This window comes from Eutrigla gurnardus (assembly GCF_963514095.1).
Source record: "Eutrigla gurnardus genome assembly, chromosome: 2".
Taxonomy (NCBI): Eukaryota; Metazoa; Chordata; class Actinopteri; order Perciformes; family Triglidae; genus Eutrigla; species Eutrigla gurnardus.
Window position 1 is genome coordinate 3,711,497 of NC_139916.1, and position 24,081 is coordinate 3,735,577.

General features: G+C 47.3%; 4 protein-coding genes across 6 annotated transcripts in view; 2 read left to right on the forward strand and 2 right to left on the reverse strand.

The window, feature by feature from the left end:
* Positions 1–11,236, reverse strand: part of dhrs3b (dehydrogenase/reductase (SDR family) member 3b) — a 138,063-nt gene extending 126,827 nt beyond the window's left edge. The window contains exons 1-6 of one of the 2 annotated variants that reach the window (XM_084033759.1): positions 10,712–11,236; positions 5,513–5,656; positions 5,123–5,242; positions 4,468–4,706; positions 3,708–3,833; positions 3,509–3,611 (exon numbers count right to left, since the gene is read on the reverse strand). In XM_084033759.1, coding sequence (XP_083889885.1) covers positions 3,527–3,611; positions 3,708–3,833; positions 4,468–4,706; positions 5,123–5,242; positions 5,513–5,656; positions 10,712–10,906 — 909 coding nt within the window. In that variant the 5' untranslated portion in view covers positions 10,907–11,236 and the 3' untranslated portion in view covers positions 3,509–3,526. Of the gene's footprint in view, positions 1–3,109; positions 3,612–3,707; positions 3,834–4,467; positions 4,707–5,122; positions 5,243–5,512; positions 5,657–10,711 lie in introns of those variants that run through there. The other variant, XM_084033758.1, reaches the window with a different exon arrangement.
* A 2,160-nt stretch (positions 11,237–13,396) lies between these two features.
* aadacl4 (arylacetamide deacetylase-like 4) lies at positions 13,397–16,646 on the forward strand. Its single transcript, XM_084021597.1, has 4 exons — positions 13,397–13,640; positions 14,073–14,298; positions 15,585–15,648; positions 15,746–16,646. The coding sequence occupies exons 1-4, from the start codon at positions 13,464–13,466 to the stop codon at positions 16,527–16,529; spliced, it is 1,251 nt and encodes a 416-aa protein (XP_083877723.1). The 5' UTR covers positions 13,397–13,463; the 3' UTR covers positions 16,530–16,646.
* An 11-nt stretch (positions 16,647–16,657) lies between these two features.
* cfap107 (cilia and flagella associated protein 107) lies at positions 16,658–18,663 on the forward strand. 2 transcript variants are annotated; one of them, XM_084021610.1, is made up of 4 exons: positions 16,658–17,098; positions 17,519–17,629; positions 17,980–18,142; positions 18,368–18,663. In XM_084021610.1, exons 1-4 carry the CDS (start codon positions 16,988–16,990, stop codon positions 18,607–18,609), a joined length of 627 nt encoding a protein of 208 aa, XP_083877736.1. In that variant the 5' UTR covers positions 16,658–16,987; the 3' UTR covers positions 18,610–18,663. The 2 variants fall into 2 exon arrangements, with proteins under 2 accessions (XP_083877736.1, XP_083877737.1); XM_084021611.1 differs by lacking the exon at positions 17,519–17,629.
* Positions 18,664–18,721: 58 nt separating this feature from the next.
* On the reverse strand, positions 18,722–23,570 carry klhdc7a (kelch domain containing 7A). Its single transcript, XM_084027025.1, has one exon. It carries the CDS (start codon positions 23,006–23,008, stop codon positions 20,792–20,794), a length of 2,217 nt encoding a protein of 738 aa, XP_083883151.1. The 5' UTR covers positions 23,009–23,570; the 3' UTR covers positions 18,722–20,791.
* Between the last annotated feature and the right edge of the window lie 511 nt (positions 23,571–24,081).

Consider the following 24,081-nt stretch of genomic DNA (forward strand, 5'->3'; position numbering starts at 1 on the left):
TCCTCCCTCCAGCACACGTGAACTACATGCCTCCTCGACCTACTTCCATCCCAACATGCTCCCCCCCCCTCTGCTTTCGCAACAGCTTCAGATCAGAAGAATGAGAAACAGGCCCAGCGGAGAGGAGGCTCGGGTTCACTCTCGGCTGAGCCCCCCCACCACCACCTCCTCCCCCACCCAGTGCGGGTCACCTACTGATCACAATGTGCGGCCCTATCGTGAGGAGCACAGGAGGGCACTTATGGTTCGCCGGGATTCAAATGAATGTTTATGAGCCTTGTCTGGCAGCCAAAGGGCAGGCACTCTCCCAGCTTTTACAGCCACTCTCGTGGGCTGGCCCCCGGTTATGTGTTTCTGACTCTGGCTCATATACGGGGTTTGCCTCTGTGCGTGTCTGGATCGCTGAGCTCCACATCCCCTCATGTGTTTATTACCAGCGGTTGAAGTGTTGCTGTCAAGGCAGCGAGGGGTGGGGGGGGAGTTCTGTTGCGTTGCCCTCTACGACCACATGGAGCTCACACGACTTGCAGGATTACCGCCGAAATCTTTTCTTAGGTGTTTGCTGGTAATCTTCAATTTTATGCAATTTATTGTCACGCTGCGAATCTCCTCCACGTTAACAGATTATCGGCTTCATGATTAACCCTGAAACAGAGGGGAAGGGAACGCACGGACTCACAGATAAGCATAAATTTGCGCTCCATTGCATCCCCCCCCCCCCACCATTGAACATTGCTCTTTGCTCAGATCGACATGTATACAAGTTAGCGTCTCAGGAGGAGCCGTCGGAGCGCTTCAGCGAGCAAACAGAAGGAATGAAAGGATCAAGTCTGCAAATTATAAGGAGCCACTTCTTATGACGAGTCAACACATTAATCTAGCTAATGTGTGAAAACAAATTCATCAAATAGCATTAGCTGCTATTTTATGTGGTGTAAGAGAGATGCGCGACTTTAGGATCATTTTAGTAACATAAGTATGATTTAGTATCTTTGTTTTTAGTATCTTTATGTATGTTTTTAGTATCTTTAGATGTTTTTAGTATCTTAAAGTATGTTTTTTAAAATCTTTAGGTATGTTTTTTGCATCTTTTTAGTACCATTAGTATGTTTTTAGTATCTTTAAATATGTTTTTAGTACCATAAGTATGTTTTTAGTATATTTTAGGTACCTATTTAGAGTCTCTTTTGTGTATTCTTGCCGTGTCTCATCTGACATGAAATGATGATCATAAAGAGTGGTATTATTATAGGCTGTGGTTGTCCTAAATGGTGCATTGACATTGTTTCATGTTTCTGTTTCAAGGTCTGCCATACAGCTGTAGTTCATTTTATTTGTTTATCTTCCTAATTTAAACATGGACGGTCTCGTCGACATAAAGAGCTTTTGCTTGGAAGGAGAAAAAACAAAAGTCCAACACCGTCGCCCCATGAGGTTATGAAAAGTGCAGCGGAGAGCGTAATCTTCGTCTCTACCACAGCCCCTTTCTTTTATTGCGATAAACCTCAGTGTGGTAGCCTTATCTCATAAAACTTTAATGAGTTCTGATTCAGTCTACCATCTGTGAGGGAAAAAGAGCACAACTCCTCTTAACCTTATTACTTATTTTACTGCAGCTCATGATCCCTAATGGCCTCGTGTTTGGGTGGAGAAGTATAACCTGAACCTTTAGTTTGTTCTGTTTGGGTTCAGTTCTCTCTGTTGGTCTAGAACTTGGTCACAACGGCCTTCATGCATTTGACGCATCAAAATTAGCAAAAGCAAGGACAACAGTTTACTAAAGGGATTGCTTTGTCTGGTAACTACTGACGTTTGGAGAAAAGGGTGAAAGGGTGGTTCAAACATAGACTGTATTAGAAGTGGATGTAGTCACGTGACATCACCTGTTGGTTTGTGAACTACATTTCTGAAGCCTCTAGTTCGCCATCTTGGAATTTTTGCAAACAGTGAAGGAAGTGACCATATTTGGACAGTGGTGAGGTGGATCTGACGAACAGAAGCTGCAGAGCAGCAACATTTATGGATCTGGATCCATCTGGATTCTGGTGTGAAGCGTGAGCTTCACAGTTCAAGGTCAACTTTACAGCTAACTGCTAACTGCATTTGTAGCATGGTGGCGATGTTAGCGAGGCTATGGTAGCGACGTGTCAATCACACGGGAAGCCAATATTCTCGCCTACATTTCAAACTATTCCTTAAATATTCTGCCACTCAGTTTCATTCAGCTCATATACTGTAAGACGGAATCACAGATCAGTTTCTCCTCTTTGGTTGAAGGTGTTCCATGACAAGCTCCTTGCAACGTTCCCATGGCGACAGACCTTTGTTTAGTTCACTTCCAAGCAGTCGGTTTGGATTCTGTGACAATCTTTCAGTAATTCAGCTATAACCTCGGCTCTTTTGAGCTGCTTTTTCTCGTTCTTATACAATATACTTCATCAAAAAGGTTGCCAGACTCTCTCATCCATTGTGAACTCCCTCCTTCGGTTTGGAGCTAAAGCTTTGGAACAATGCTCAGATTCCTATGCAATAAAGCGCAAGAGGCTCCATATTGTCTCTTTTCTTTCTGGGATATTTGCCTCTCGGGTTTCGCTAATGCAAATCACATTTATATGATCTACTATCACAAACGTGCAGACGAGGATTCTATGAGAGTGAGGCAAGCTAAATAAAACAAATTTTGTATCGACAATAAAATATCTTTACTTTCATCTTTAATGACTGCAGTCTTTTCATGGCTCAATCATTTTTTCCTGCAATTGAATGTGGTTTAGATCATTCTGCACGTGTGAGGAGGAGGAGGTCCAGCCTTTTGTGTTCATTATGTTTATGGAGAATCCCCCCCCCCTCCCCCTTCACCATTTTCTGACAGCTGAAAACAGACAAGAATACACATGCCCCCCCCCCAGCCCCGCCACCCCCCATCCCTGAGCGCATGTTTTATGTTTTGACAACATCGTCTGTCACAGTCACTGATCTCATGCCTCGGAATAAATCAAAAAGGTGTTATCGCAGTGCCACGGGAGTCAAAACCCAGACACAGAACAATCTGTACCTCCCAAACGTACGCCATTGTCTATTTTCATCGCGCACAAAGAAACACGGCACGTCTCTTAAACTCCTCTTTATTATCTCGGTTTGATTGAAAGACACATTAAAAACAGAATAAAAAAAGAAGTGTAAAAACAGGCTAAAACAAGTGTCATAAAAAAAAACAAAAAATGAAACCTCCCAGGAAAACTACCGGTACAGACCTAATGCATGGCTTCTGTTCAAAGTGAGTATTCAGTCCTTCGTACTATACACAACGGCACATACAGACGGGACCGGGCTGCTTCCTGCAGTTTATCAATTAATTCTACCTGCAGAAGCAAAAACGCCGTGCGGGTCCCCCTAAGTATTTGTCTTCACTATCGCCGGGCCTTCTCCACGTCCACATGTCTTAAGGTCCATATTCCCTTCATGGCGCCCCAAGAGCTGTTGAGGTCTCTCTCTCGTTCTCTCTCACATTGTGTGCAATCCAGGTTCATGTCCTCCCTTTGAACGTGTTCATGCAGGTGTAACATCCAGAAAACTTGTGGATTTCTTCCAGTGCACCTTGTGGCATGAAGCTAAGAAAACAAACAAAGTGCACAAAAGGTCAGGGATGGAGTGTTGGAAAAATGATGGTGATAAAAATGTCAAATTAGTTGTTTTTTTTGTTTTACCTTTTTAAAATGACGAGGGCATGCATGGTCCAGGGCAGGTAGAGGAAGGCCTTGTCAGCTCTGACTGCATCCACTGTCCTCTGGGCGACGACCTCGGGCTTGAGAGGTGGGAAGAGCTGCGGAAACCTACGAATGGAAACCAAGCTGTTTTTGAGACAAAGTGATGATGTTTCCGAAATGAGCACCTGCAAAGCACCTGAGACAGTTCAGCAGGTTTATTGTCATCTACGAATGGCCTCAAGACTGACGATAAATTAATAAATCAAGGAATTTTCTAAATAAACAAACTTTTTCCAGTGCTTTCATTTCATTAAGGTCTACTGGGGACGAGCTCAACAAACAAAAACCTCAGAGGATCGGCATGTCACTAAAATGAGAATAGCTGGTCCACCTTAAAAAGCCCACCTTAAGTGAGCCTAGACCGCAGTTGTGGCTAACTTTTGGCGCTAACCCTTTTCAATTCATCTGTACACCCACAGCTGTACGGTTCATAACAACACACACGGCGGGTCGACGGGTTTGGAATACACTCTGACAGAGTAAACCAGGCAGACACACAGCTAACTCTCCCGGGTGGGTGAACTTTTTGCGTATACACTACAGCTAGCAAAAAAGTGGCAGTTCTTGGACAAAAAAACTTCAAAATTAGCATCCCTACCTAGAACTACGCAGCTAGCATAGTTAAAAATACACCAAGGGGACCATCCTGCTGCCAAATCTAACCAGCTTGGTGTAAAATGGGATTTTTTTTTTTTAATACCTGACTCTCATGCCCTGGAACATCTCTGTGTTGGTGTGGAAGGGAAGCACGGTGGTGCAGCTAACGCCGAGGCAGTCCAGCAGGCCCAGCGTCAGACTTTCCATGAAGGCCAGCGAGGAGGCCTTGGAGGTGTTGTAGTCTATGGCCCCGGGGATGGGAGACTGGGACAGGATGGAGTTTATGCAGACTACGTGGCCGTGCTGCAGCTCCAACATTCGAGGCAGGAAGGCTTTTGTAGTCTGGGATGAGGAAAGGGGAAAAAAAACGGTGAAGACAAGGTGGAAGGAAGCACAGAAATAGACAGTGAAATATATTCAGTAGAGTAGAGCAGACAAGAGAAACAGGCCCACAGTGTAACCACAGATTAAATTTCCATTTCCATTTAGTCGGTAATTGCATTTCTGTCCGCATATGTCATCGTCTTTTGATCTCCACCCAAAATAAAAAATGCCATGAGTTTCAAAACCCGTCTGATGTTTCAGGGGGCTGAGAGGCAATCTGGAAATACCCCACTTAACCTGCCATAATAGCGGTCGTGATTGACAAGTCTGCGGGTAGCCTACTGTGTATTTAATGCCATGCTATAATCAAAATGTGAAAATGACAACGCTAATCCGCTACGAGGAATTCCCCAACATTTGAACCGCCGTCTTACCCAGAACTGCCCCATGGTGTTGATGTGCTGGGATTTCAGAAGGGCGTCGTCGTCGCTGTCCATCAGACTTTTGCCGTGGACCACAGCGGCGTTGTTCACCAATATCGTCACGTCTCCCACCTAAAAAAAGAGCAAAACAAAATACGGTTAGAGATGTGCATATGTGTTTTTCTGCTTTCATGGGATGATACAGTCGTGCTGCGCCAGAGCTGTCAGCAACATCCTCCCGCTCTCCTTCAGATATTTCAGTTGAAGTGTAATCTATACACCAGATGGGAGCGAGAGAGAGGAGATGGGGAGGCATCACACAGAGGAATATTTTACAGCCGCAAAACGACATTCCTATTCGTGCGAGTGGAAATGGCTTGAAACGATAGGAAGCAGGCGTACCTTTTCTCTCACCACCTTGGCTTGCCTGTAAACTTCCTCCCGATTGGCCACGTCACACAGGAAGTAATGGCACTCCGTTCCGGAGAGAGAGATCGCTTCCGCCGTTTCTTTGAGGCACTTTTCCGTTCGTCCCCACAAGATCACCTAGCGAAAGCAAAACATTGGAATTTCAAAGGCTAGCGACAATCGGAGAAATGTTCTGACACAAATCAAGTGAACCATTGCTTATGAGCGATCAACAACACATCAACAACATTATGCATGTTTTTTGCGCAATTTTTTTCTGGCAGGGAGATCCGGCGTCACCATGGAGATCTTTGAGCAGCAACACTTTTCATTCAGAGCACAGAGAGGTCATTTTCACTCCAACAAATAGTTTTCGAGCAAGATTAAAGGCTCGGGGGAGGGGGGGGGGGGGGGGGTTGCTGTGTGAATGAATTGTCTCTTCATCCACCCGGAGACTAAATGAAGGCCGGTCATTTGAGCAGGGAACATGGGGTTGGATGGAGGTGGGGAGGGGTGGGTGGGTTCTAGTGATTGGGCAATTAGATCTGTCAGTCTTTGGGGTCAGGGAAAGGTAATGAAATCAGGGGGTGAGCCCTCCTCATCTCTCAAACACAAATTCTCAAAGAGATTACACGGCCTGTTGGGCAGATGAGCCCCGTCATTTCTGGTCAGGGAGTCTGAAAACAGTGCGTGTGTTGAAGTGCTGAGGACGCCAGCGTGGGATTTGGCCCGTCGCCAGTGACCAAGGTTAATATTTGAGCAAAAAAAAAAGTCTTCGGGAAAGTGATCTTGTGTATGCGAGTGGACACACACACACACACACACACACACACACACACACACACACACACACACACACACACACACACACACACACACACACACACACACACACACACACACACACACACACACACACACACACACACACACACACACACACACACACACACACACACACACACACACACACACACACACACACACACACACACACACACACACACACACACACACACACACACACACACACACACACACACACACACACACACACACACACACACACACACGCCGGATGATCACGCTTCGAACCCCGTCACCCTGCTGGACACTTTCAGACGTTGCCAATCATCTCAAATGTTCGCCAAACACAACACACCGGCAATGACACGATGTCCGTTTGCACACGACCCTTAAACCCCCCCCATCAGATTTACTGTTTCTCCAGTGTTAATAACCGTCCGATGATCACAGCGACAGAAGGAAACCAAAGTCTGTTCTTAGTTTCTTTATCAGATCGGCTCCGGCTCCCCCTCCTCTTGTTTCAGTTACTTTTGATTAGGTTTTTTTTCCCCCCATGTTTACTTCATTTGCAAGTCCCCCCCCGTTGGAGTAATCAGCGAAAGGCAGACAGGTCTTGATAAATAACCGAAAGCTTTTAATGGGATTTGAGCCTTACAAACAAAAGCTGACAGCTCTCATTAAAAGTCAGCACTCTCCTGTTTAAAATGTTATTTCATTAATTAGGTTTATCAGCCGTCACAACACACGCGACCCTCATGAACAAACAAGCGTCGGCCCAAATTGCGATCCGGATGAAGAAAACAGGTTTGGTTTTTATTGACATTGCTGGAGCCCCCCCCCCCCCCCCCCCCAAGCATTGATTATTGTAACGAGGCGTTCCCCGACGGGACTCCACGTCAACATGTAAGTAAAAGCTCTCTGATCGACGGATTAATACGCTTGAAATGAGACCTTGGGAGAGCGTTACGTGTCCACGGTAGCTCCAGCTGAATTACAGTGATACTCTATCTCTCAGGTCTGAATGTATGGGTGGGTATGAACCCTCCTCTTCACACCCATTGTATGGGCCAGCGGAGAGGCAGCACACACAGGAGGGCAGCGGGAGTTCAGGAGGCAGTCGCCTGCCGCTGTCTAATTACTGCGGAGACAGCAAGGTCAGTTGCGGGGCAATACCCAGCTGGGAGCGGTGTGCTTCCCGCCTCCAGCTCCACACACACACACACACACACACACACACACACACACACACACACACACACACACACACACACACACACACACACACACACACACACACACACACACACACACACACACACACACACACACACACACACACACACACACACACACACACACACACACACACACACACACACACACACACACACACACACACACACACACACACACACACACGCCACGGCTCGGTTCTTCCTCCTCGCACTGATCTCTTTATGTAACGTTTACAGCCCACATAAAAGATTCATGTTTTCTGCTGTCTTCTCGAGTTGTTGCTACGGTACTAAAAAAAAAAAAAATACTTTGAAGAAATGCGCTGTTTGGATGTCAACTATTTGCTGGCAACGTCCTGAGAAGCCCTCTCGCGGCGCTCTGAACTTGGATGCATTTTTGCAGAAATACTTCTGGTCTGGTTTATTGTTTCAGAGCTTCGCTCCCCCCCGCCCCGGCTAACAAGACCCAGGCAACCCCTCCCCGAGTCCCCATCTCGCTGGGGACCTCCCCCCCCCCATGCCGTAGTCTTCCTCACGCCGAGAAAACACCAAAAAGCCAGAGCGGAGGGAGGAAAAGGAAATTCCGGCTGCCAATCACAAAAAAAGGGGGCTCAAACTTGGGGGTGAGCTTGAGGTCACGGAGGTCATAATCGCCGTGCCATTACCTTTTTTAGCATCTCTTTAGGGCAGGAGAGTAATTGTCATACACATTACCACAGGTGTTGTTTTCAAAGCCTTCACACCTAGATAATACCCAACAATGGGGTGCTGAAAAGCGTGGTGACATCCTTTGTTGTGCAGCTGCAAAGTGAAGCTTTTTTTTTTTTTTTTTAAAGCCCCACTGGTTTCTTCTTGCTCCCTCCCCAAGGAGATGACATTGAAAGACAGAGGGAGGCAGTTAGTGTTTCATTGAGCTTTTAGCAATGTTTTCAAGCTGCTAAAATTGCGCCTCGAGAGCCGAATCCGAGACGCAGAGCTTGTGTCACACATGTACGGGATAATCACAACCCGCGGCTTTCAGCTGGGTCGCTCAAAACGCTTTCCACCACGGGAATTACCACCACTTTCTTTTGTCTTCCCGTCAGAGGTGACCAATAACACGGTCACGCTGCACTAACACATCAGGCCACTGGGCTGTATAATGATCACCCACTGGATTGGTGGACTGGTAGCTGGAAACGAAGATGGGAACAGGGCCTGACCTCTAAGTGATGAGGAACTGGAGCCACCGGAGCATTTCAGACACAAGTGACGGCTCCTTGTTAAGAGGAGGAGGTTTGGGGGGGGGGTATGATCTAGAGTGGGGGGATATGGACGGATGCAAGGCTTTGGTGAGTGGGGAGATTCTCTCAAATTGGCAGGACTAGAATTCAGATTAGAAATGTAAGTGCTTGCAACCCTGGAATCCAATGAGTGAGTCTAAACTAAATCAGATTAGAATTTTGGGGCAAAGTAGGGCAACAAACTCTAACAAACTACTAACTGGATTACATCGGTACCACTGAATATGGATTCACATGAAGTCAATTGGTGCCCAAATTTCAGCCATCACCATGTTGGAATTATCACAACCAGCAAACCTAAGAGACCAGAATCTGACAGCGAGGAGTGACGGGTGGATCTGACGAACGCAAGCAGCAGAGCGGCGCCCCGATCAGCAACCTTACTGGATCTGGATCCATCTGGATTCTGGTGTGAAACTGCTAACAAAGTTAGCTTCATAATTCAAGGCCAAATTTACAGCTTAGTGTTAAAGTCATCTTAGTAGCTAACTAGCATTGGTAGCGACAATTGCAAGGCCACTGTCAATCAAAAAGGTAGCCCCGCCCCCTAAAGCATCCCCTGCTTTCTGGTCTGGTGGACTCTAAATGGACCATAATGTACTAAATGAACATCATGCTGGATTGAAGAAGACTTGAAACTAGAGATTGAGACCATAAACTCATGTTTACAATGTTTACTGAGATAATACATCAAGAGAGAAGTAGGACCATTTTCTCATAGACTTCTATACAACCAGAGGAGTCGCCCCCTGGTGGCCAGCAGAGAGAATGCAAGTAAATATGAAATCCAGTTCAAATTTAATAGACCATTTCATGGTTGCTTTACATCGCTAAGCAACAGCTTGGGTCCATGTTTGCTTCCTGACAGCTTTTAGTCATTTAGCTGAAAATAAACTGGGACACATTTGTGAGTGTTTAGGTCAACAACTGTGAAATGCTCTATAGAACATGATGTTACACAGTTGAATCTATTCTGAAACATGTGCAAGAGCATGTATGCTCCGTCTAATGATGAATCATGACATCAGCCGCATAGTTAACATTTCATAATTCTCACATTTCTGACTTAGTAACTCTATCATTTGCCAACCTTGCACCCTATTGTGTAAAACTCATCCAAGAGAACATAATCTGTTCCTTCCAAACCTTTTTTTTTTTTTTTAAATTGCATTTTGCTCATTTAGTTTTGCATACACTCCAAAAAAAAAGGGAGGCATATCACATCCTCATGCTATGCTTGAAAACAAACACTAATCTGGCTTTTATTAAAACCATTCTCTGCTGTTGTGATGTGTTGCCAGATTTAACAACAATACAAAGACACACACACACACACACACACACACACACACACACACACACACACACACACACACACACACACACACACACACACACACACACACACTTTAACAGCAGAAATCTTTGTTTAATAACATTTTCTAGACGTGTCATGTCAGACCAGAATCAGACCCGGAGCAGACCAGCACTGCACCTAATCACATCAATCAGCCGGGGAGTCTGCCCAGACCTGCCCTCTGCTTGACCCGGGCTGTTGTGCAATAGTTGAACCGAAATTGAGGGCATGTGGTCTCCCGGTCTCACCGGACCAACTAGGCTACTCAGGAGGGTTATGACCCCCCACTTTCATAGAACGGTGGAGCAACAACACACCTGAGGTCGGACTGCTACCTGCAGGCAGGGTGTGCGTGTGTGTGCGTGCGTACTACTACTCCCTACAGCAGAAGCATGCCACACCACAAGCAAACCAACATGCAACGCGACTCTCCCAACAACCAGCTCGTTTTCTGCAGAAGGAGCAACGCCTGGTGCAACAAGTTGCTCATTTCCTCGCATGAAGAAGTTACCTTTCTGGCCCCCTGCTTGGCGAACTCTTCAGCCAGGTGCCGCCCGATGCCTCGTCCCCCGCCGGTGACCAACACCACCTCCCGGCTCAGGTCCTTCCTCCTGCTCGGCAACAGCGACAACAAACTCGCGCGGACCACGTAGTAGAGCATTTGCACCGGGAAAAGGCACATACGACACGCGCTCTTCAAATCCATGTCTGGGGGTGGGTGAGGGGTGGGTGTGGGTGGTGGGGGGGAGCACCCTGAGGAGAAGTTGTGTTTACGCTGCAAGGTTTTTTTTTTTTTTTGTTTGTTTACGCGCACGAGACGATATATCCACTCCGCGAGCTTTAACAAAGTTTTACCCGCGTGGTGCAAACGAGCAGCTCGGCTGCAGCCTCGGGCAACTGTTGCATGAGTAATCCATCTGGGGAATGAGGGAGCGATCGCTCATTGCCCGCCTGTCAACCACGTCGGTCGGGTCGCGGAGGAGACGTGAAGCGACGCTGCGTGCTGCGCCGCTGAGAACCGCTGGGCTGTTTGGTGTTGTGTTCCTGCGCGCGGTGCTCTCCTGCCTTTTATATATGAGCGCCTCCGCCCCCCCCCCCCTCACTACTTCCACTAGTGAAAGGACCTGGCTGAACCTAAAGGGGAGGTTTGCACCGGCATTAATCCTGATTGACATGTTAAGTGGGGATGAATATTTGTTGCTCTAGAGCCTCGTCTTACCCCCGAGTGGGTTGCGTTATACTCGCCTCTTCTTCTACCCCCCCCCCCCCCCCCCCACACACACACACTTCCATGTGGGCCACAGGTGTTGGTGCTCCAGTAGCACCTTGTGTCCCCCCCAGGTGGGTGCACCACCACTCTCTAACCTCTTTTGACGTTTACAGATTACAATGTCAATTTCAATCATTTCAATCATCCTTTTTGTTGCCAAAAGTCAATGCAGAACCCTGTAATGTGTCAGTCACCATGTGGGGGTCGTGTTTGGTCAAGGGCTTCATAAAAATGACTGAGGTCAACTAATCTTTACTCCAGCCCCCCCCCCCCCCCTATTAATTAAGTTACACAAATAAGCAAACAAAAAGTGAATCAGCTAAGCGCTAAACAAACGAATAGCTGAGAGACCCAACAATTGCAACCAAAATACCAACCCCCCATCAAGATAGATAGGTGGATTTGTAGGAGTAGGTAGGTAGGTAGGCAGACAGGCAGACAGACTTCTTCCTCACTTCAGCCTTCACTTCTAATCAGTGGTGTTCAATACCATTTCTTTCCGATACCTGACCTTGCACATCGGCCAACGCTGAGTACCGATACGATGACGTCTTAGTTCTTTTGCACTTTCCGTGTCACTCCAAAAAAAGACAAAAAAAACCTTTGCCAGGGTTGCTTAGCGACAGAGTCACGGGGGAATGTTTTCCCCGCCAACACGGAAGGCTAAAAGCCGGCTACAAAATCGAAACATTTACACTCAACTTCTATGGACGATTGCGACCCGGCTGCTAGATGATGTGTTTTACATTGAAAGTGAAGTCACTGGATCAAGAGCTCACATGATCAATTACAGCAAACATCATGTCTGGGTTTGTAACATTTAATTTCAAGGTACACAGAATCTGGGTTGTGCCTACATTCTGTACAAATCCACCAAGTTGTTCCAACCCAATTTGTTGTGGTAACATTCAGTATTTTTTTGGAGCAGACTATATCGTTCTGTGTGTGTGACACTGCAATTTGTTAAAAATAGGTCAGCCTCAGTCTCGGCAGCCTGGCAGTGTGACAGACACAAAAAAACTGCATGAATACCTCCTAAACAAATCATACGAATTCATGAGCCTCAGACAAGATCCCAGTCTGTGATTTTTGGCCCTGGCACTGTGATTTTTACTGGGTATCGCTGAAAGCAGGGCTTTTTTCAGCAACTGGGATGGGTTTAAAGAGCAGCCTCACAATGGCTGCTTTGTGCTGGGCTCAGCTACTTAGGGAAGGCAGAGAGGCACTCGGGGGCTGCTAAAAAAACCCCTCCAAGACAACACGACTCCAGATGCTGTCTTCATTCTGGAAACTTTCTGAGAAAGTACAAAATGTGAACCCAGAAGTTAAGTCGCGCTGGAAGCTTATGGGGGCCAACTAAAAACACTCTCGGCTGCAGAGAAATCGAATAAATGTTAGAGGATTTGCAAAAACAAGAAACAAATTTCTAAAGATATACATACGGGTGGGTGCTATGGGGTTTAGGCTCCATGCAGAATGCCAAAAAAGGTAAATAGTGTATATTTCAGAAGGCCCTGTTTATTTATACTCATGCTATCACTGCCATCTACAGATCAGCTGTGAAAGTTCAGACATGGGTTCCTTCACTGAGAGCATCCCTGAACATGTTCTCGCTTTAGATGCCAAACAAAGCAAAATGCCAGCAAAGTGCCAAGAGCAGCTGTAAGCTGCAGAGCTTTCTGCAGCACCGGAGGCAAGAAAGGGAAGAAGGAGGGGTATATATGAACAACATCAACTCTATTAACATGAAATATTTCGTGAAATATTCCGTGCTGAAAGGGCTCTTTGGGAAACATGTAATCACTTTGACTCCACCGTCATGAATATGTTGAGGAATATAATTATTTGTTTCTCCTGGGCAACAGGCAGCCGAGTCAGTAGGTGAAAGCAAGGTCGCATGTGGGAGGGTTCGGAAAAGAGGCTGAGAGCAGGTAGAGAAAGCATTTACTCCTAATGACTTATACCTTTCAGTGGAGCAGACCGGGTGAACGCCATGGACATCGCCACAGCAATTTTAGTAATTGGCTTCGCCGCTCTTGTTGCAGCCTTCCTCCTCCTGGTAATTGGACTTGTGTACTCTGAGCTGATGAATTCAGACATTCCTCGTGGGGTTGCAAATAGTGGGAAGCTGCAAATGGTTCACGGCTTGTTTGTCGGCATAGCAATTGTGGTGAGTATCTACGGCGCATATGGAAATGTTAGTGCTTATTATTTTATGCCTTCCGCCCATTCATGTTCTGTATGTGTTACAATTAACGTATTTAATTCACGTATTCCTTTGGTGTGCTGTCGTGGATAATGTCTCTCTTTGTGCAAGAGGGGAAAAAACCCTCTACACATTTAGGGCCTTGTCAAAGATGGCTGTCCTTTCTGTGTCCTCCAGCAACTGATAAAACTTATATCAGAGAAATTTGAGATAAGGAATCAAGTCAAACAAAGTTGTAAAAAGAAAAAAAAGGCAAGGTCATGTGTTCCACTCCTTTGATGTTGTCATAGTAAATACGGCCTTTCAGAGAGGATAACTTTCACTTTGACTTTACCTATCAAGATCACTTTGTTCCCTTCCCTCATTTTAAACATTGGTGTTTTTCTCTTTAAAAAGGGTCGGATCCTCCATCGCCTGAATGTTTGTCATCAGGTCAGCTTCATCCGCTGGTTTGTGGCCTGTTTTCTGACACGCTTGAATCCGGTTCCGGCGGGCCTGCGAGTGAAGGACCTGACGTTCTCCGAGGTCCCGGTGCGACTCTACGAACCCACCAGTGTGTGTGACGGCTTGAGAAGAGCTCTAGTGTATTTCCACGGAGGAGGATGGGTGCTGGGCAATATAGGTATACACAAGTTCACATCATTTACTGAAGGAATAGTACACATTGTAAATTAAGAACTAAAAGAAACAATTACATTAAGTGCTATTTGACAATATAAATGAGAGATACATACTTACATAAATGAGAGGTTATAAAATCAGCGTTTATGTACCTGTTGGCCTGTAAATACATCTAAACTTAAATAATGTAAACAAACAGACCATAATAGCAAATTCCCATCCTGTGTGTGAATCATGGCCTTGTTATAATCTCCTCATTATTTTAGATTTGGCTCAAGGACTTTCAGGCCTTACAAGTATTACTATGTTATTGTAGAAACGGGGGGTCAATAAAGATAGATTGAGTAGCCGGTCTCTTCAACCAACTTCTATGGTTTGTTTTTCTCTATTTAATCTACTGTTTTGTGTCCAAGTGGTGCTAAAGTCTGGTTACTTTAAATACTGTTGGGCAGTTTGAACTTGACCACCGACCACATGTTTTAAGATCACACATATTTCTGAATATTAAATATCTGCTAAACTAAAATGAGTAAAGAGGGGGAAAAGCAATAATTCCCTTTGAGACATTGTGGAGGCAAAAAAAAAGGCAGCAAAATCTAATAGTTTAAACGAGAAATTTACGACATTCAGAGCTAGCAACAAACAACTATTTAGCTAGGAATGTAAAGATACACTGTCCCTCAGTGTGTGTTGTTATCTGAGCTTCTCCTTGCTTTGTTGACATAGCTGGGTGGCTATAGTGCATAGCTGATAACGCTAATACCCTACCATAACTGCTAGCTCTGTTACATTGTCCATAGTTTGTACTGTTAGCAGCACTGTTAGCTATGAACCATGTAAGGATATCAAAAATAGAAATTCTGGCATTATGCACTATTCATTGCATTTCTAGGTGGGATGTGTAATGAATGTCTGCATGCTCCGAAGAAACAGGGGGGAAGCATTTCATCTCTACTGGGTCCATAAAATCTGACTAACTAACTAGACTTGGCAGACCAGACATTACCGTGACTCACTCTCCCCTCCTGAGATACCAGCGCTATATTAAATACATAGACCTCTTTGACATAACCGCTTCACATTCTGTTGAGAATGGTGGTTAATTAATTGAATGTTTGAAACTAAAATTCTGGACAGATCTGTGTAGTACTTTCCATCACTATAATCATAATATGCTCTGTGAATCAGGACGTGAGCTAGAGAGAAACAGAGCTTGTACTATTTGCAGAGCCTGGTTGCCCCGAACACATCTCCTGCTAACTGTGATGGCCTGCTAATCCCGAACAGATTCTGCTGATGAAGTCTGTCGGCACATCGCCAAGGAGTCGGGCACCACTGTGGTTTCTGTTGGGTACTTAAACTTTACAATGCACATCCATTTCCAAAAGCTGTTTTGTCTTCCAAGAGTGAGAAATTCATCACGTTATCCCCCCCGTCTTCCCACTCAGGTACCGATTAGCCCCTGAGCACAGGTACCCTGCCCAGCTGGACGATTGTGAGGCGGCTTTGTGTCACTTCCTGTCTGCGGCCGAGGCAGAGTTCAGCGTGGACCCTCGCAGAGTGGCAGTTGGCGGGGACGGCACCGGGGCGAACCTGGCAGCAGCGCTGTGCCAAAGGCTGGCGAGGCGAGAGGGCGGACATCTGCCGTTCCCCTGCGCTCAGGTCCTGGTCTACCCGGCCCTGCAGATGGCAGATTTCAACCTGCCCTCGTACCAGCAGAATCACGCCGTGCCCATATTGTTTCGTGGCCGTATGGCGTTCTACTTCCTGCAGTACCTCAACGGGGACACGTCCCTGTGCCAGGACGTGTTGGACGGCGTCCACGTCCCCACCGAGCTCAAGCCACGCTACAAGGAGTTGCTCTCCCCGTCCAACCTTCCACCCGAGTTCCTCGCGCGGGGCTTCGGCGAGCCCCCGACCACGGAGTACGACGGGGAGGTGTATCACACCATCAAAGCTGGTCTGGAACACGAGGTGTCACCGTTGCTGGCGGACGACGACGTCATTCGGAAAACGCCTCCCACCTTCATCCTCACCTGCGAGTACGACGTCCTGAGGGACGACGGGATCCTGTACAGGAAACGGCTGATGGACCTGGAGAAGGACGTCACCTGGCGACACGTGGCAGAAGGTTTTCACGGCGTGATGAACTTCTTCCACCAGGGCTGGCTCACATTTCCCTCCGCCGTGCATGTCGTGGATAGTGTCGTTGACTACATGAAAATGTTGTGAACTTTGTTCTAGTTTACATTTTGTTTTTACATTTTAATAAACAACACTTTGCTCAAGTAACAGAGTTTTTCTTCCTCCTTAATTAGTAGAGAAAAACAAGCAAAAAAACACTCACATCAATAAACAAAACTCACTTTATTCCAAAAATGAAAAGTAGCCTGAGAACACAAAGCCAAGAAAACAATCTTTTTAACAATGTTGGGTTTACTCGCTAAAAGGTAAACATGTCTCTTTTTTTTAACACAGATGTAAGACATCTCTCATTTGCTTCCAGGTTGCTCGGCTTGCCTTTCCTCTCAGTGTTTGCCGTGTCCATAGCAACAGAGCTCTTCTGTTTCCCCTCCACTGCGTTTGCCATTAGGGGCCCAGGTGAATGTACATGCTATCAGCTGTACAAGCTAACCCTAACAGGACTTCATGTTTCTCTGGTGAGGGTGTGATAGACAGCAGGTAAAAGCATGAACCTTACGAGGACGGCGCAGGATAAATGGGTCCAACCCGGCTGGAAGATCGAGCAGAAGTATGCCAACAAAGTGCTGTTAGGAAACTGGGCAGAGGAGAGACTTCAGGTAGGTTTCTTTTTTTGTGCCGGTGTCAAAATAAGATGTCCTGATTTAAGCCTCGATTGAATGTGAGAACACCAATTTTTTCCGTGGCCTTTTGCGTTCAGCGGCAGCCTGCCAATGAGGTTTTGTAGCACCTCAGCTGGTAGTCAAATCCATAGCAAAGTGATTAGGCAGCCTGAGTTCAGCTACCTCAGCACAGCCTCCTGGTGGGAGAAGGCTAGAGCCGGAGACTAATTGCATCGACGTGAGGTCGGGGTCCGCGGGGCTGCTGGTTCAGGATCTGAGAGGAGAAATGACTTAAGAAACACTGTTCAACGCTGCCGATCGATTGCTGCGCCGGGCTCATTGCTCAAGACCCTGTATGTGTCTCCCCTCCCCCATCTCACTCCTCTTAGCGACGTCTGTTTATTCTGTCCGACACAGTTCACTCAAGAGCCACGGACGTCCGACAGCACCGACCGCGTAGACCACCATCCCCGCTGGGACTCCCCGCCAGACGTCTTCGAGAGAAGATCGGCCTCGCTGAGAGCTGAGGTCAGCCCTTTAACTGCCCACCCCCCCTCCGTCCGCGGCATTAACACCAATTGAATGCCTGTCACGACCCCTGCGTGTCAGGGCTTTCTTCTCCAGATTGTGGCCCGAGATAAAGGCCTGTGATAAAACTCTTTATGAAAGCAAGTTTTCCCGGTGAAAAAAAGTGTAAGATCATCAGTCCTTCTGGGTGCTTAAAGGCTAGTTAGAGCAATTTGCCGCTGTCACATGGCGAGCCTCTTGAAGATTATGTTGAAAGAGCAGGTCATGCCCCCCACCCCCAACTGTATATATCTCTATCAAGGCCACATGCACGGAGGCTATGTTGGACTCTACTGTGTGTCGTCTTCCAGGGGCTTCCAGCCAAGCTGCTATTTGCCCACAACGGCCCCCCATCCTCTCATTACTCCGTCTCGCACTACGAAGAGAGCTACCAGCGCAAGCGGACCGACACTCGACCCTGGCAGCCGGGCGGCTTGACATGGCAGGGCGAGAGTTTTGACCAGCCAATTTCTGGTAATTATTATATTATGTTATTATACATGGTGAATTACATGTTAAACCATCATCCAAGCGCCTTTCATTTACCACGGAGAGAGACCACATCAGCAATTGTGCTCATGAACAAATTATATTTGGGCGAGTCCCCTAGATGCCTTTTTACCGTTCCAAATCAGTCACCAGTGTAATTAATGCAGTAACATGGCAGTTAACTTTCTCCACTGTGTTTACTTTTTACAGCCCCTCCGACCAACGGCGGCCCGCTAAGGTCCACAAACTGTTTGGAAGAGCGGCGTTCACGCCTCCCGCCGCTGACAGTCTACAGGTCAGCATACCAGCGGCAACCGCTCGCCGCCTTCTGCCAGAACCGCTTCGCCAGGGCTCCGCGCTCGCTCTCCAGCCACCTCCACCCGGGGAACCGCATCAACAAGGACCTGGATCTGAGGGGGCGCTCCCTGCTGCAAATCCCAGATGGTTGTTAAAAAATAAAAAGATAATAATCCTAAATAAGATCATTATGAATCATAATATCTCCCTGCATAAATAAAGGATATATACATTTTTTTAAAATGGGAAAACAAAAAAAACAAACATCCGTGATCACAAATTGGTTCTTGAATCGCCTCGCAAGCTTCTGGGGTAATTTTGGAAGCTCAAAGTGGTTCTGCTGTGCCGGTTCTTCTTTTGTATTTAGTCAGCGGTATAAAAAAAATAAAATTAACAGAGCAAACCATTTGGGAAATCAGAAGGAATTCAAAAAATGTAACTTGATTCTCATTATGGGGTTTGCTGTGTGTTGAGCAGTTACGGTGTTTATACATTTGGATGTGTGTCTGTGTGCAAGAAGAAGAAAGGAAGTGGCTATAAATTACTTTCTGCCCTTCCGGAGGATAATTACATGCAAATTCTCCGTCTCTCCTCATACTTTATTCTAAAATTCAGAATGGGCTATTACCCTATAGTCTGTGGGAAATAAATACATAAATAAAAAGCATCTATGCTGGAGCTGACCCGGGTATTGAGGCGAACCAGAGGCCACGAGTCAACCCAGGCAACATCTGAAGGGACGTGTCTGACTCCCCCTTCCATTAGGTGCTTTGTTACAGGGGGGATCAAAGTGTTTAATTAGGGAGAATCAAAGACGCTCATGTTTGATGGTCAACCATCTGCGCCTGCCTCCCCTCTTTCTCCCCCCGCCTGCTGCCTCCCACTGCAGCTGATCACCCTCCGCCTCACCCACCGCTCAGCTAGTTAGTCACTCCGCCGATGCCTGTGTCACATGATGCCTCTGTGTTGTGGGAAGTCCAGAGCTTAACATGTCTCACCCTGAAGGCCCTGTGTGTGTGTGTGTGTGTGTGTGTGCGTCGTGAGCCACATGATGGCGCTATAGCAGCACGTCACCCTCTTGAAGCTGTCAGTGTGTCTTTGAAGTCCTTTCTTTTCCCTTTTGTCTCATAGATGATAAAAAGGAACATTTAACAAAAGCGACATATATATATTATAATAGAGAATATGCAAGGGAGGCCTTATCATGGGTCTCCGCCAGTTTCTAAATGAACCTCACTTATTCCAATTTCTTGAATAAAAAATAATTTGTTTAAAAGCAAGAAATCACTCTCTTGTAAAAATAGCCCTCAGGGTTTCAACTTAAATGAACAAACAATCTCTCACTTGTGTTATTCGTATGCATATTTTTATTCTTAATTGCTCACGACTTAATAAAATAAGTGTTTGTCCTTGTGTTATTCTATCATTGCTTAAAGGTCACACACATACTGGAGGAGACATTTGGTTTAATACCCTTAATTAATGAATTGTGGGTTGACGCACAATGAATGATATTTCATTGTTTACAAAACAATAGATAATAACAAGACAAATATAGTGAGCTGGTACGATGAACAAAGACTCCATAGTCAGGAAAACAAACACTTCTTTGTGGAAAGCGAAGGGGAGTGACTTAAATGACAACAAAACTAAGAGCTAATAACACAAAGTCTTGGTGTTGGAAGAGTTTCAAAAGCGGTGACAAATGCTTTTAGCATCCCACCTATTTATATCTTGTGACAAACCCATTTGCATCCTGTCATAGTTAAAGAGCAACTGTAGATAATTGCGTTGCATCGGGCCACTGTGTAAGTTATACGTGTGCCCTACACAGTGGAGCGCGGTGATAGATTATCACTATATTGCTCAATTTTTTTGTAATGTGTTAGAGTTGAATGAGCTCATTTGCTCTGAGACTTATTCATGAATTATCTAAAAGAGGTTAAGCATCTGGGAAGATATAAAACTAACTTAATGGCAGGGAGGAGTGCAAATCAAAGAAGCAAACAATTTACATGGCAGCACATCCATAAATCTTAAGCAAACAGTCGCTTGACTTCCATTGGGAGAGTCTTTGCATCTACTTGCCGAGACGTGAGAAGCCCACATTGCCTCTGTGCAGTGCAACAATCCAAAGAAAAAAAGCAGCAGACGCTTTGTGACTTTCTGGAAAGGTGATCTCAAAAAAGACAATTTTTGCAGTGACATTTTGGGGTCCGGGGTCAAGATCTACAGCAAAACCCACTCGGTCAACAAGAGCGTTGATGTAAAGCATACACCTTGTGGGGATACTCCATCACCAGCCGACCTTATCATTAATGGAAAGCCGAGTCCTCCTCACTCGCTGGTCTGCCGAGGCTTCTTATCGGGGAGCGAGAGGACAAAGGGGAAGAGGATGCCCTTCGCTGCCGAGAGGACGCTCAAAGTCTCATCTTTGAAACCCGGAGATATCTCATCGGCCTCGAACCTCACGGTGAACTGCCGGCTGACGCAGTAGATCATGCCGTCCATCGCGACGCACTGGAAGGCAGGGCAGTGCTGGAGCCGCCTGGCGCCACACTCGTACCATAGTCGGGCCACCGTGTGGTACCGGTACACGCCGACACCCAGCAGCGGGTTGACGTCGAACCGGTACAGAAACCTCCCCACGGCCACCATGTCTGCGGTTCTGTCTTTGCCGCCCACCAACAGGCTCGCCCTCCAGCTGTCTATTTTGGGGCTGTAGCGCAGCAGCATGTACCTTAGGGTCCCCCCCGAAACGAAAAGCTCGCCGCCGCACACGGTGACGTGATGCGCCACGGCGAACGTGTCGTTGGGCAGCGGCGCCACGAACGTCCACCTGTCAAGCCGCGGGTCGTAACGCTCCACCGAGGAGAGGCACTCTCCTCCGATGGCGTAGACGTGGCCCTCCAGCGCTGCCAGCTTGCAGCGGGGCCTGGCTTCGTTCATGGGACTGATCTCCTTCCAAATTGATGTCAAAGGATTGTAGCAAAACACCCGCTTTGAGGGTGTCATCTCTCTCTCGGTGCCTTGGCAGCCCACTGCCACAAACAAGTAGTTATCCATTGTGCACATGGCGCAGGCTTTGGAGATGACCTCCTGTGGGATCGGGCAGAGTGTGTGCCAGGCGTCTTTGTAGTCGTCATAATAGTACACCACGCTGGATGTGCTCCTCTGCTCCGCGCTCCTCGCCCAGTCTCGGGGGTCCATGTCCGCCACCATGACGAACCTCCTCCCTCTCATCCTCTGCTTTCGGATCTGCTCCCGCTCGTCAGCCATTAGCCGGCCATACAGGTTGGGGTCCCGGAGCACCTGGAGGTAGTTGTCCGACATGACTCGCAGGGCTGCTTGCCGTGCAGAGGTCCTGCCGTGTTTCTTGGCCAGACACAGCGTCTCCAAACAGTTACCCAGATCCAGTTTTGTCTTAAAGTCTGCGCCGTCAAGGTTTTCTGCTGGAAGGTGTAGAAAGGCATCTCCATCTGCCCCCTCTCTCACATAAAGGCCTTTGCCTGCAGAGTGACGAATCACAGGTTGAACAGAGGTGGACTCATCACCGGTTGAGGCCAGAGAGGCTTTTGTATTTAGAAAGGGGATGGGAAGCTCAGACTGCTCTGCTGCAGACAGATAGCTCTCCTTGCGTAGGAGGACGGGCCTCCCGGGGTGCCTCAGTTTGAAGCTTTCCAGTGACGAGCGATCCTCAGCGGCGCTTTGTGGTAAAACCAGATCACGCATGACGATGGTGTTCGGAGAGGACGGAGATTCTCTGAGGCCGCCACCACTGCCGCGACTTCCCAGCTCCGGCTGCATCTCAGAGCTCCTCTCACACTGCCCCAGCGCAGCGTTCGAGTCCGTAACGGAGTGAGAGGAGGTCTCAACATAGTAATCGTATATCTTTCCGCGTACAATCTGGTCTCCCGTTCCCTCCAGCACAACGTTCGCATCCTCCACTTTGATCTCTGCCTTGGAGAGGAAGCTGGAGTAGGCCCCCTGGTGCTCCAAGTCCTGCCTCAACTCCCTGCCCACACCCACACTGCCCTCCAGCTTCTGCAGAAAGCACGGGGAGCGGCGTCCCGTTGCACCGGCCGGCCCGCTCTCAGTCGGATGAGGAAGGTTCAAAGCAGATCCAAATAACATAGTACTGGTGGCAACCTCTGCATGACAAGTGAGCATCTCCCCTTTCATACCCACATCTTGTGCGCTGTACGACACATCGAACACATCCTCATTCTTTTCAGATTCTGCCGCCTTTTCCTCGGCACTATCAGACGTCAGGTCGGCGGCGTAAGAGTCAGTGTCCGAGGGTCCTTTGCGTTTGCCAGCGTTATCCGTGTCGTTTTTCGGTGAGCCTCGAGCTCGTAGCGGGGTCTTACAGTTTTGGCATGTCGCATTTTCCCGCTCTTTGTCGTCTTTGGCACAGATCTGAGGGTTCTCCGCCTCCCTGGAGCTGTAGAACCGGTAGGCCCATGAAACCAGCAGCACCGCAGCCACCGAGAGACTCAGTTTCAACAGCAACTGCATGTCAATCTGGACTCCCAGAAGCTCTGCGATGGGCATGGCTGGAGCGGCGACGGCGGTGGCGGCGACAACCGGTTGACTGATCCTATTGAATGCTGTCGTCAACACGCTCCACCTGACGGCTGCATGTCTGCATTTCCTTTGTGAAAAGAGCCACTGTGATCTGATGACTGCACCTCTTTGCCCAAAGGATCAAGTGTAAGATGATACCTCTGGAGGTACTATTTGCATCCCGGGCTCTGTGGAGGCGGATCACTTGCCATGCACAACCTGTGGAAAGTCGCATGTAGATTCAATAACCATACACAGAATATGTAAATCAATATTTGGTCATCCAGCTTTTCTAACGCACCCAGTCGTTTCCCATAGCTGTGCAAATATCATCTGAGAACACATTCCTGAATACACCTTAATCCTAACTTTTTTTTTTTTTTTTTTGCAAACAGGAGTGGTTCAGGTTATACTTTATTATGTCAAAACGTCTCTGAAAGATATGATGGATCATGCACCCAAACCTGCTGCAACACATGGCTGTAGCTGCAGGAGCAGAACTTTGGTTTGGAAAAGGGGTGTGGAGTTATGATCGGTGTCATTTATCAAACGCGTAATAACCAGGATACATCTGTTTGCACAGCCATGCCACAGATCAAAGGTCCTTCTCCATGCCAGTGCAGCTGCTGAGACAACTCTCTCGCTAACAGAAGCTGAAATTATTATTATTATAAGCTCACAGAACTGTAAATAATACAGATAAGCGTCTGAGCCGTCATTTCATTTCCATACACTTTGCCGAGACGCAAACGAGCATCACGTGGGAGCCGTGTGACAGCCTGTCATTTGTGTTGCTGATAACACACAACACACAGCGACAGAACAGTGTTTTACTTTAACAGCACCCTGTGGAGCATTTTTAAAGGTGCGTCACGTCGAGAGAGGGCGTGTCAGGTGTCCCGGCTGACACCAGCGACGCTTCGGTCATCCGATAGCCAACACAAAGGAAACCGGACTCTGACTACTGAATAATTCACAGAAGGGCCAGAGAGAGGGGCGGCTTCTTATCCTCGCCATTGCTCCCAGCTCAGGTGAAGTGATGCCGGAACGCTGCCGAGAGA

What these genes read in the sequence shown, in the direction of transcription:
- aadacl4 (XM_084021597.1), top strand. Translation starts at nt 13,464, where the DNA reads ATGGACATCGCCACAGCAATTTTAGTAATTGGCTTCGCCGCTCTTGTT. An exon ending in TTGTCGGCATAGCAATTGTG is followed by an intron (nt 13,641 to 14,072) that starts GTGAGTATCTAC and finishes CTCTTTAAAAAG; the next exon opens with GGTCGGATCCTCCATCGCCT. An exon ending in ATGGGTGCTGGGCAATATAG is followed by an intron (nt 14,299 to 15,584) that starts GTATACACAAGT and finishes AATCCCGAACAG; the next exon opens with ATTCTGCTGATGAAGTCTGT.
- cfap107 (XM_084021610.1), top strand. Translation starts at nt 16,988, where the DNA reads ATGAACCTTACGAGGACGGCGCAGGATAAATGGGTCCAACCCGGCTGG. An exon ending in GGGCAGAGGAGAGACTTCAG is followed by an intron (nt 17,099 to 17,518) that starts GTAGGTTTCTTT and finishes TGTCCGACACAG; the next exon opens with TTCACTCAAGAGCCACGGAC. An exon ending in TTTTGACCAGCCAATTTCTG is followed by an intron (nt 18,143 to 18,367) that starts GTAATTATTATA and finishes TACTTTTTACAG; the next exon opens with CCCCTCCGACCAACGGCGGC.
- klhdc7a (XM_084027025.1), bottom strand. Translation starts at nt 23,008, where the DNA reads ATGCCCATCGCAGAGCTTCTGGGAGTCCAGATTGACATGCAGTTGCTG.